The sequence below is a fragment of the Pelodiscus sinensis genome, chromosome 24 (genome assembly GCF_049634645.1).
Source record: "Pelodiscus sinensis isolate JC-2024 chromosome 24, ASM4963464v1, whole genome shotgun sequence".
In the NCBI taxonomy this organism is placed as follows: Eukaryota; Metazoa; Chordata; order Testudines; family Trionychidae; genus Pelodiscus; species Pelodiscus sinensis.
The window spans coordinates 11,606,184-11,617,875 of record NC_134734.1 but is presented as its reverse complement, the minus strand read 5'-3'; the positions used below and the strand labels follow the sequence as shown (position 1 = coordinate 11,617,875).

At 50.9% G+C, this 11,692-nt stretch overlaps 1 protein-coding gene across 1 annotated transcript; it reads left to right on the top strand.

Annotated features, from left to right (window-relative positions):
• The first annotated feature begins 503 nt into the window (after positions 1 to 503).
• Positions 504 to 8,253, top strand: LOC106732464 (alpha-N-acetylneuraminide alpha-2,8-sialyltransferase-like). Its single transcript, XM_075907182.1, has 9 exons — positions 504 to 745; positions 1,461 to 1,572; positions 1,811 to 1,918; positions 2,105 to 2,182; positions 3,455 to 3,541; positions 3,944 to 4,088; positions 4,359 to 4,471; positions 5,378 to 5,464; positions 6,362 to 8,253. The coding sequence occupies exons 1-9, from the start codon at positions 595 to 597 to the stop codon at positions 6,822 to 6,824; spliced, it is 1,344 nt and encodes a 447-aa protein (XP_075763297.1). The 5' UTR covers positions 504 to 594; the 3' UTR covers positions 6,825 to 8,253.
• The last annotated feature ends 3,439 nt before the right edge of the window (positions 8,254 to 11,692 follow it).

Genomic DNA, 11,692 nt, shown 5'->3' with positions numbered 1-11,692 from the left:
ACTAACGGAGGGCTAGTGTAGCGCCTATGAAAGTTAATTCGAACTAACGTCCGTTAGTTCGAATTAACTTTGTAGTGTAGACATACCCTAAGGTGCCACAGGACTACTCATTTTTAAAGTTACAGACTAACATGGCAACCCTGCTGAGACTGGAGAAAACTTGTCATTCATGTGTGATTTGAAAAAACCCCCCTGAAACCCGCTTTTATTGGCAGAGGTGCCAACTGTCAGTATTCACACACACTGACTTAGTGGCAGGGTGGAGTCAGCTAAAAGCTGCATAGTGTAGACTCATATACCCTTAGATTCCCTGCCGGCCCGTTAAAAAACCCAACAGTGCGTGCATGTCTGCCCGTGCAATGACATCTGTGTGCATTTACATGTGCACACACACACAAACTCACTGCCTGTGCATTGACCCCCAGGCACAAACCATGCCAGAAGGGTGGTGGTGAGTGTATTCTGTCGCTCCCATTTCCCTTTCCCCTTACAGAAGGGAAGAGGACGGAGGGGGCGGGGAGAGGAGAGCAGGGAAAGGGATTCACGGTATCAACTTTTGAGCAAGTATTTTTATTGACAAATGAACGGTTCCTTATGCAAACTTCCAGCTGCCCCCTGCCAGCCCAGGGCACGTGGCCTGGTTGTTCCCACTCAGGCTGCAGGGGGAGCTGGGAGAGAGGCACTACAGGAAGGCCCGGCTCATCAAGCTCCCAGGGCTCCTGGGTTCTCTGCCCGGCTTGGCGAGGTGAGTGAGGGCTGGTGCATTAGAGCAGGGGGAAGGGGCCAGGACTCCTGGGTTTTCTGCTCAGCTGTGGGAGGGCAGTGAGGGCTGGTGCATTAGAGCGGGGGAGGGCAGGGGCCAGGACTCCTGGGTTCTCTGCCCGGTGGCAGCTCCTTCCCAGTTTCCAGCTCTGCTACACCAAAGCAGTGCCAGGACCCCAGAGCTCCCAGTGGTCAGAGTAGGGAGCCCAACTCAGGCTGCCCTATGGGGCAGGAGGCACCATGTGACTGACCCCTTCGTGCAACCTGGTGCCCTGGTTGTGGGGCCCAGCCACCAGGATGAGAAATGCGTCCCTGGGCTCCTGCCGGGGTGATGCCCCTATGAAAGGGGTGGTTTGTCAGTTTATTTCTATCCACAGCCCCATGGCCCCTCAGGATTTCTTTGCTGCAGGGAGGTATCTCCCAGGGCTATGCTCCGCTCCCAGCTTCCTCTACCTGCTCCTAGCCTCTCACACCCGCTCTAACCAGTAGACCCCACTTCCCTCCCAGAGGTGGGGCGAGAACCCAGGCATCCTGGCTCCCAGCTAGTCAAGAGGCCGGACTCCCTGACCCATGGCCCCTTTAGCCTGGGCACCCACAACCGGCCGTGGGCAGGGCGGAGAGGAGGGACACCCCGGGTGCCTGTGCCCAGTGGATTTCCCTGCCTGCATTGCATCTCACTTGGCCTGCTCTCCCCACAGCCCACGCCAGGATGGGGCCCCTGAGTGTGCTGCTGAGATGTCGCTGGGTGCTGGCACTGTGTGTGGCCGTTACTGTCAGCTTCAGCCTCTCTGTCATGTGGAGGCTTCAGAGGTGAGTGAGTGGGCGGCTGGGAGCCAGGACTTCTGGGCGCTCTCCCTGTTCCGGGAGCGGAGTGGGGGCTAGTGGGTGACAGCATGGTGGGGATGGAAGCAAGGGTGCCTGGGTTCTCTCCCTGGCTTTAAGAGGGTAGTGGGGGCTACTGGTTAGAGCGTGGAGGGGTGGTGGGCAGAAGCCAGGATGCCTGAGCTCTCTCCTTCAGCTGGTGTTAATCTCCCTGTGTTCGCCACAGCCATTCCCCCCTGCCGGTGGAGTCGCCCACTTTTGCTGGTACTGTCGCTGCGTCTGAGCCAGGGATCCGCTGGCCCTGCTCTCTCCCGGCCCGTGTGGGAAACTCCAGGTGGGTAGGGAAGGGGCAGAGGGGAGGGGGATCCCATGGGGCAGAGAATGAAGTGCTGACAGGGCTAGGAGGGGGATGTTTGTGGAGCTGTGGGAGGGGGAGGGATAGAGGCTTGGAGCAGGGAGAAAAGGAAGTGCCCCCGGGGGTATTTCCTGTCTTGAGTTAACGCCTTATCTTGCTTTCCAGCCCCGATGCCCTGGTGATGGACGCAACGCAGTGCCAGGCTCTGGGTCGGAACTTGACCAAGGGGGCCTTCCCTGTGAGGCAAGTGTGGTGTGGGAGGGCAGGATGCTCGGGGAGGGGGCATGACCGACTCACAGGATGGAGGCTAAACTTCCCCCTCCTCCTGCGTTGGCCCAGGCTCTCGGAGAGACCCACTGAGCATGCCCACCCTGGGGCCTGCTTCCTTGTTGATGGGCCAGGTCCCTTCCCCTGTCTCCCAGCTGGCCCTGGGCAGCCATGCAAAACACAAGGATATAAGAATTGGCCACACTGGGTCAGACTGAAGGTCCATCTAGCCCAGTATCCTGTCTGCTGACAGAGGCCAATGCCAGATGCCCCAGAGGGAGGGAACTGAACAGGTAATCATCACGTGATCCCTCTCCTGTCATTCATTTCCAGCCTCTGAAAAGCAGAGGCTAGGGACACCATTCCTACCCATCCTGGCTAATAGCCATTGATGGACCTAACCTTTATGAATTTATCTAGCTCTTTCTTGAACCCTGTTAAATTCCTAGTCTTCACAACATCCTCTTGCAAGGAGTTCCACAGGTTTACTGTGCGCTGAGTGAAGAAAAACTTCTTTTTGTTTGTTTTAAACCTGCTACCTATTAAATTTATTTGTTGACCCCTAGTTCTTATATTGTGGGAACAAGTACATAACTTTTCCTTATTTACTTTTTCTATGCCAGTCATAATTTTATAGACCTCAGTCATATCCCCCCTTGGTCTCCTCTTTTCAAAACTGAAAAGTCCAAGTCTTTTTAATCTCTCTTCATATGAACCTGTTCCAAACCCCTAATCATTTTTGTTGCCTTTTTCTGAACCTTTTCCAATGCCAGTGTATCTTTTGTGAGATGAGGTGACCACATCTGTCCTCAGTATTCAAGATGTTGGCGTACCATGGTTTTATATAGAGGCAATAAGATATTTTCTGTCTTATCCTCTATCCCTTTTTTAATGATTCCTAACATTTTTTGACAGCCACTGCACACTGAGTGGATGTTTTCAGAGAACTAACCACAGTGATTCCAAGATCTCTTTCTTGAGTAATTGTAGCTAAATTAGTCCGCATTATATTGTATGTATAATTGAGATTTTTTCCAATGTGTATTACTTTACATTTATCAACATTAAATGTCATTTGCCATTTTGTTGCCCAATCACTTAGTTTGGTGAGATCCTTTTGAAGCTCTTCACAGTCTGCTTTGGTCTTAACTATATTGAGCAGTTAATATGGGGGAAATTGAGGCACAGTGGGAGGGGGGTGTCTTCAACGATGATGGACAAGTCAGTGATTCTCCTTCTCCTCCCCAGGTCAGATAAGGGCTGGCCTCTTAGGCAGCTGCAACTGCTGCAGAGCTGTCCCTGGGCACATAATGCCAGTGTCCTGGACCAGTACAGGTACTCCCACCTCCACTGCTCCATCCCCCACTCCTTGGCTATGTCTACACTGGCAGCTTCTTGTGCCGGAACTGTTTTGTGGAAGAGTTCTTGCGCAAAAGTCTTCCACAAGAGCACGTCTACACTGGCATGTGCTTTTGCGCAAGAGAGTCTATGGCAGTGTGGACGCTCTCTTGTGCTAGAAAGCTCTGAAGCCACAATTGCTCTTGCGCAAGCCGTCAGCGTGGATGTAGCCCTTGTGTCTTTCCCTCCACCCCTGGGAAGGGGGTCCGAGGGACAGAGTCCTGCGGAAAGGACACAAACCACTTCCCATCTCCACATGGCCCTGCTCCACTCCCCATCCCACCATGCCCCAAACCCCTTTGTCCCACCCTTCCCATGGCACCTCTCTCCCCCGCGCAGGGAGGAGTTGGGCCGCTGCTGTAATGCCTCCGCCAACCTGGTGCTGACCTTCACCAACACCCTACTGGGCTCCCATATCATCTACGACGGGCAGCAGGCCAAGAAGCTGCAGGTGAAGGAGGAGCTGCAGGAGATGCTGCCTCAGGTAGGGGGTGCTGGGCTGCGGATGGCTGGCAGGGGCTCAGTGCTGGGTGCTCCATCCCAGAGCTGGCTGCATCTCAGTGCTGGGGGGGGAGTCTGTGTAGCCAGATGCCCCACCCCAGTGGTGGTCGCATCTCAGCGCCAGGCGGGTGGGTCTCTGTGTCACCAGTTACCCTGCCCCAGAGGTGGCTGCATCTTGGCATCCGGAGGGAGGCTCTGTGTGTAGGGTCTGTGCATGGTTGATGGCTGCTGACCCAGGTCCCTTCCCGAGCAGGACTCCCCATTTCACAATGCACCCTATGAGCGCTGCGCTGTGGTGGGGAGCGGAGGAATCCTCCGCAACAGCAGCTGTGGCTCTGAAATTGACCATGCCCAGTTCATCATCAGGTAATGGTGAGGGGAGGAGGGGGATCAGCTATACTGGCTGGAGTGGTCTCTACAGGGTGGGAGGTGCACGGATCAGGGGGTGAGTGGTGCAGGGATCGGAGTGTGGGGTTCATGGGTCAGGGTGCAGGGATCGGGGGTGGGAGATTCAGGGTTTGGGGTGGGGGCAGGGATTGGGGGGATGCAGGGACCAGGGGTGGGGAGCAGTGTTCCTGCTAAGATTTTCCAGCCCTGAGCGGAGTGAGTTTTGGCTTGTGTGCCAATATTGAGGTCATGTGGGCTTGTGCGGATGGGTGCCATTGTGGCTGTGCTCCCCAAGAGACTCCCTCAAGTCACCCCCCACCCACCTTGTAGGGAGAAGGTGATACCTCCCCCTGTCCCCCACCCCAGGAGCGCTGTTCCCTGGGCAGCCTGTGTGTGCAGGGTAGGGGCTATCCCAGGCTGCTCCCCGCGAGGCTGCTGGAGGACCCCATCTGGTGCTGGGGGTGGGGCAGTGACATGTGAGAGCAGGAGGCAGAGCCTTGACCAGCCACGCGGCTCCTCCAGAGCAGGAACCCACCGCGGGGCTCTGCAGAGGAGGTGGGGGGTGGAGAATTTGTTATGCGTGGCCACGCAGGCGCACAGCTCAGAGGGAACTGTGGGGGGGGAGGGTTCATGGATGGGGGGGACAGGAATTGGGAGATTTGGGGATTGGGGGATGCAGGGATCAGAGGTGGGGGACAGGGACCAGGGGGTGGGGGATTCAGGGATCAAGGGGAGCAGGGACACTGCTGCGCTGTATGAAGAGCCCCTGCATGATGCACTCTGAGGAGAGAACAGGGGAGCCATGGGAACCCCCAGTAGCTGAGGAGACCGCTGGTCCCTCAGAGCCCCCCCTCCCCCACACTCACGCTGCTGCCTTTTTCCCAGGTTCAACATGCCTCCCTTGGGCTTTGCTGAGGACGTGGGCACCAAATCAAGCGCTGTCACCATGAACCCCAGCATCCTGCATGCCCGGTACCAGGGGGCGGGAGAGGAGTCCCTATTGGAATATGGGGGCAGGGAATTGTTACCTGTGGGGTGGGAAGGGAGGTGTCAGGACTCAAACCTACAGGGGAGGGAGGATGGGATTAGATACCAGGCCCCCACAGCTCTCCAGTCAGCCTTGGGCTCCCCAGGGATTTAGGGTAAAGGAATCATAAAGCTGGAAGATACTCAGGAGATCATCAAGTCCAAGGCAGGACCAATCTCAACTAAATCAACCCAGCCAGGGCTTGAGACTTAAAAACCTCTAGGGAGGGAGATTCCACCATCTCCCATCCCAACGCTTCACCCCCTCCTAGTGAAAGAGTTTTTCCTAATATCCAACCTAGATCTCCCCCACTGTAACTTGAGACCATCGCTCCTTGTTCTGCCATCTGTCACCACTGAGAACAGCCTTTCTCCATCCTCTTTGGAACCTCCCTTCAGGACGTTAAAGGCTGCTATCAAATCCCCCCCCACTCTTCTCTTCTGCAGACTAAACAGACCCAACTCCCTCAGCCTCTCCTCATAGATCATGTGTTCGAGCCCTCTAATCATTTTGGTTGCCCTCTGCTGGACCCTCTCCAATGCATCCACATCCTTTCTATAGTGGGGGCCCAAAACTGGACAGTGTTCCAGATGTGGCCTCACCAGAGCCAAATAAAGGGGCATAATCACTTCTCGAGATCTGCTGGCAATGCTCCTCCTAATGGTAATATGCCATTAGCCTTCTTGGCTACAAAGGCACACTTCTTGGCTCAGTGCCAGCCCCCAGCTCTCCAGTTGGCTATAGGCTCCGCCGGGGATGGGACAGAGGAGACTGAGCGATGCGGTGGCCGCAGGAACAGGGCTGGGACCATGGTTCATGGGGGAATCTCTCCCTGCCTGCAGGTTCAGGAGCCTAAATCACCACCGTGGTCCTTTTGTTGAGGCGGTGGGAGCCTATAGGGCCCCCCTGCTCCTCATCCCGGCCTTCAGCTTCACTGGCTACATGCAGGTCTCGCTCCGGGCATTCTACGCTCTGCAGGAATTCCACTCCCCAACACACGTCCTCTTCATGAACCCCAAGTACCTGGCGGGGCTGGACAGGCACTGGCGGAGCCGCGGCCTCAACGTCAGCCGCCTCTCCTCTGGCTTCATACTGGTGAACGTCGCCCTGGAGCTGTGCCGGCACCTCACCCTCTACGGCTTCTGGCCCTTTGACAACGACCCTGACGGGCGGCCGCTCTTCCACCATTACTACGACAACCGGCTCCCAACGCCGAATGTTCACAACATGCCCGATGAGTTCATCCGCTACCTGGGCTTGCACCTGCAAGGGGCGCTGCGGCTGCACGTCGGGCGCTGCAGGTGAGGGCCCGGCCTGTGGCCGTGCACCAGATGCAGAGGCGACAGCGTGGCTGGAATTACCTCAGGAGCACGGATTAGCTGCAGGTCTCATCATGGGGATCTGAAATGAGTCCCTGCGCCCCTCAATTCCATCTCCCTCCCTTCCCCCCTTAGTTAGCAAAGACTGATTCATTAGGCATTTGTTAATTTCCATGCATTAATTGGCTTCTGATTAGTGATCTGAGATGGGCAAAGTTCATTAATAATTAGTACTCTGACCTCCTTTACTCATTATTTCATTATCCCATTTCCTTAGCTGTCCCTTGTCGGCTGGCCTGCTCAGAGCCATTGAATTAGGGCAGTTCCTTTATTGCCATGCGTAAGTCATCATCTCTTCATTGTTCTCTAATGATCATGGTCTGTTGGTCACTCATCCTCAGTTGGCAGCCTGGGGTGGGTGTTTCACCCTGAAGGTCCTTATATGCAATGAGTGAGACACCAGCTGGGTTCCACTAATTAGAGCTCATTGGCCAGCAGTTTTCATTCCAGGTGGTCCATGGAGTGCTCTTTCCTGGACTCTTCCTTTCTTGCTTAGTCATTAATCATGAGTCATCATTCCCCAGGAGCTGCCCCAGTGCTGGGTGACTTGTAAACTCCTTCCCCACCCTTGACTGTGTTTATTTAATCATGGGTCAGCACCAGGCTGCGGGTGGAAGGTTTTTTTTAGGGTCTTTTCACCCGGCAAGTTTGGTCCCTGGTGGCTTTTGCAGTTGACTATAACTGTAATGACCCGGATCACTTGAAGCCTATGGGCGAGGCGAGTTGTGGACTAAACATAATGACCCATAGGGTCCCTTCCAGTCCTCTGGGCCTATGATACCAGCCTTTTACTGCTGCTGGCCAACATCAATCACCCCAAAGACCCAGAGGCAGCGTCCGTCCTTAGAAAGGGGCAGGCTTCCAATCCCGAGGAGCATGCACTGGGGGAAAGTTGTTGAGTTTCACATGCTTATCTTGAAAAAAAAACCCAGCAATCTAGGACAGGCATGTCAAATTGAAGCCTACTGGGGCCGCACAAATGAAAACTGATAGCTTTCAGGGCCATCACAGAAAATGTACTTCTATTGGAAAGTCATAATTATTTATTATTATAGATTGTTTTAAGTATATTTTATAATATGTTTTCAGGTCTTGTTTTAATATAATACAATAATTTGATGTGTAAAATTGTTATTTGCTCATATAAAATAATTTTTAATTTAAATATAAATGTAAGGTATTTTTTCATTTTTTATGTGATACATAACTTGTTTTGTTGAAATAAAAACAAGTATAGACTGTGGTTAATCAAATAGAACAAGCTTCTGTGAAAATTTCAGATACTTTGTAAGTTTGAGATTTTGCATAAACATATAATATTCATGCAATTGCAAAAAATTGACATATATTTATTGGTATAAAATTAATATACATTTTGTGATTGTATTTGGGATTAAATAAATAAAAAATAAAATATTAACAAAATAACCACTACCTCCCCCCCAGAGCCAGGTACTCCCATATCCCCATTCTAACCCAATCCCCCTCCGCTTCCCCAGAGCACTGCCCCCCTCTCTAACCCAATGCCTCCTCCCTCCCCCAGAGCCAGGCACTCCCAGCCCCCCCCCAACCTAACCCCTCCTCCAGAGCCAGCCCTCCCCAACCTAATGCCTTCCCCCTCCCCCAGAGCCAGGCACTCCCAGCCCTCCCCAACCTAATAGCTGGGACCTAGAGTTGCCGTTGTCGCCGTCGCCACACATTTCTTCCTCAGATGCGCAGCGCGCCCAGCGTAGAGCAGCTCGGCCGGCCGTGAGCAGCCGTGATCTGCACTCGGCTAGGTGCTCCGAGCGGCCAGTAGGCCGCACTTTATTCCTTTATAAAAATGTATAATAACGTTTAACATTCCTGTGGTGGGAAGAACACCTCAGCAGTCCAGTGCTGTGGTATTTAATTTCAAAAAGGGGAACTATGCAAAAATGAGGAGGTTAGTTAAACAGAAATTAAAAGGTACAGTGACAAAAGTAAAATCCCTGCAAGCTGCATGGACACTTTTCAAAGACACCATAATAAAGGCCCAACTTAAACGTATACCCCAAATTAAAAACACAGTAGAAGAACTAAAAAAGAGCCACTGTGGCTCAATAACTATGTAAAAGAATCAGTGAGAGATAAAAAAGCATCTTTTAAAAAGTGGAAGTCAAATCCTAGTGAGGTAAATAGAAAGGAGCATAAACACTGCCAAATTAAGTGTAAAAATATAATAAGAAAAGCCAAAAAGGAGTCTTAAAAACAACTAGCCAAAACCTCAAAAGGTAATAACAAATGTTTTTTAAGTACATCAGAAGCAGAAAGCCTACTAAACAACCCCAGTGGGGCCCCTGGACGATCAAGATACAAAAGGAGCTCTTAAAGATGATGAAATCATTGCAGAGAAACTAAATTAATTCTTTGCTTTGGTCTCCATGGCTGAGGATGTTGGGGAGATTCCCAAACCTGACCCGTCCTTTGTAGGTGACAAAGCTGAGGACTTGTCACAGATTGAAGTGTCATTAGAGGAGGTTTTGGAATTAATTGATAAACTTAACAGTAACAAGTCACCGGGACCAGATGGCATTCACCCAAGAGTTCTGAAAGAACTCAAATGTGAAATTGTGGAACCATTAACTATGTTCCCCAAGGGTCAGTCCTAGGACCAATCCTATTCAACTTATTCATATAAGATCTGGAGAAAGGGGTAAACAGTGAGGTGGCAAAGTTTGCAGACGATACTAAATTGCTCAAGGTAGTTAAGACCAAAGCAGACTGTAAAGCACTTCAAAAAGATCTCACAAAACCAAGTGATTGGACAAAAAAATGGCAAATGAAATTTAATGTAGATAAATGAAAAGTAATGCACATTGGAAAAAATAACCCCAACTATACATACAATATGATGGGGGCTAATTTAGCTACAACTAATCAGGAAAGAGATCTTGGAGTAATCGTGGATAGTTCTCTGAAGACGTCCACGCAGTGTGCAGCAGCAGTCAAAAAAGCAAACAGGATGTTAGGAATCATTAAAAAAGGGACAGTGAATAAGATGGAGAATACCTTATTGCCCTTATATAAATCCATGGTACGCCCACATCTTGAATACTATGTACAGATGTGGTCTCCTCATCTCAAAAAATATATAGTAGCATTAGAAAAGATTCAGAGAAGGGCAACTAAAATGATTAGGGGTTTGAATGGGGTCCCATATGAGGAGAGATTAAAAAGATTAGGACTTTTCAGCATGGAAAAGAGGAAACTAAGGAGGGATATGATAGAGGTCTATAAAATCATGAGTGGTTTGGAGAAAGTGAATAAGGAAAAGTGATTTACTTGTTCCCATAATATAAGAACTAGGGGCCACCAAATGAAATTAATGGGCAGCAGGTTTAAAACAAATAAAAGGAAGTTCTTCTTCACACAGCGTGTAGTCAACCTGTGGAACTCCTTGCCTGAGGAGGCTGTGAAGGCTAGGACTATACCAGGGTTTAAAAGAGAACTAGATAAATTCATGGAAATTAAGTCCATTAATAGCCTTTAGCCAGTATGGGTAAGGAATGGTGTCCCTAGCTTCTGTTTGTCAGAGGGTAGATGGATGGCAGGAGAGGGATCACTTGATCATTACCTGTTCGATTCACTCCCTCTGGGACACCTGACATTGGCCACTGTCGGCAGATAGGGTCCTGGGCTGGATGGACCCTTGGTCTGACCCAGTGAGGCCGTTCTTATGTTCTTAGGACTTTTGGGGGTAGGGGTGCACAATGAAGCCAGACATTATCATGTGGAGGCTAGATAGGTTGTTGGCTGGAATTTTTCAAGTCGCCCCTCCCCTTCCAAATACCTTTTTCGGCATTTTGTAGCCAAAAACCTTGACTTTTTGTGCATGTGTCCGTGTGTTAGTGAGTTAGCTGGAAATTTTAACTTTAGGTATGGTATGGGAATATGGGTGTCGGGGTGCAAATATCCCCCATTTTTCACCTTACAGACAAAATTTTACCAGGGGAATTGGTTCAGTTGTCCTCACTCCCCCTCCCCAACAAACACATCTTAGCAGAAATGGTTTTACGTTTTGATTATTTTTCAGCCAGAAACATTTTGAGGCTTCCTGTTCTTTTTGCCTCTCGTTTTCCACGTGGGATCATTTGTTTTCTCGCTTTCCTGCCCTGCATTTCCACCAGACACTTCTTCATTTGCTCCCCTGCCTCACTTGCCCTGTCCTGTTTTGTCACGTGTTCTTTTCCAAGAGAACCATTTTGCTTATGGCGAGAACCAGGGCCGGCCTTAGGCCGATTTGTCTGATTCCCCCTGAACCCGCAAGTGTGCCGGGTGCACTGCGGGAGGGGGCGTCGGTCCTGGAGGAGAAGTGCAGCATCTGCCTGCGCTGCAGGAGGTGGGGGTGAGGGTGTTAGCTACCTCCGGGGCTTTGCGAGGGTGGTAACTGGGGATTTTGAGTGCTGTTTTTTTTTCTCAACCAAAATTGCTGTGGGGCCCTGTTGAAATTGTTCGAATTGGGCCCCAAACTTCCTAAAGCGAGCCCTGGCGAGAACCCTTTTGGGGTTGTTTTGCGTTCCTTGGGTACATCTACACTGCAAGCCTCTTTCAGCATAATCTTTTCCAGAAGCAAACTTCTGGAAAAGCTTATTTCTAAAGAGCATCCACATGCAAAAAGAGCAACAAAAAAGCAATTTGCTATTTCAAAAGATAGCGTCCACACTGCTTGGATGCTATCTCGCATTGAAGGCCACCTGGAACCAGTTCATGCAGGGCATTAAATCAGCACTTGCTCCCGGGTGCTGCAGCTTGAAGCTGTCTGAGACGCGTGCT

What these genes read in the sequence shown, in the direction of transcription:
- LOC106732464 (XM_075907182.1), top strand. Translation starts at nt 595, where the DNA reads ATGCAAACTTCCAGCTGCCCCCTGCCAGCCCAGGGCACGTGGCCTGGT. An exon ending in GCCCGTGTGGGAAACTCCAG is followed by an intron (nt 1,919 to 2,104) that starts GTGGGTAGGGAA and finishes CTTGCTTTCCAG; the next exon opens with CCCCGATGCCCTGGTGATGG. An exon ending in AGTGTCCTGGACCAGTACAG is followed by an intron (nt 3,542 to 3,943) that starts GTACTCCCACCT and finishes TCCCCCGCGCAG; the next exon opens with GGAGGAGTTGGGCCGCTGCT.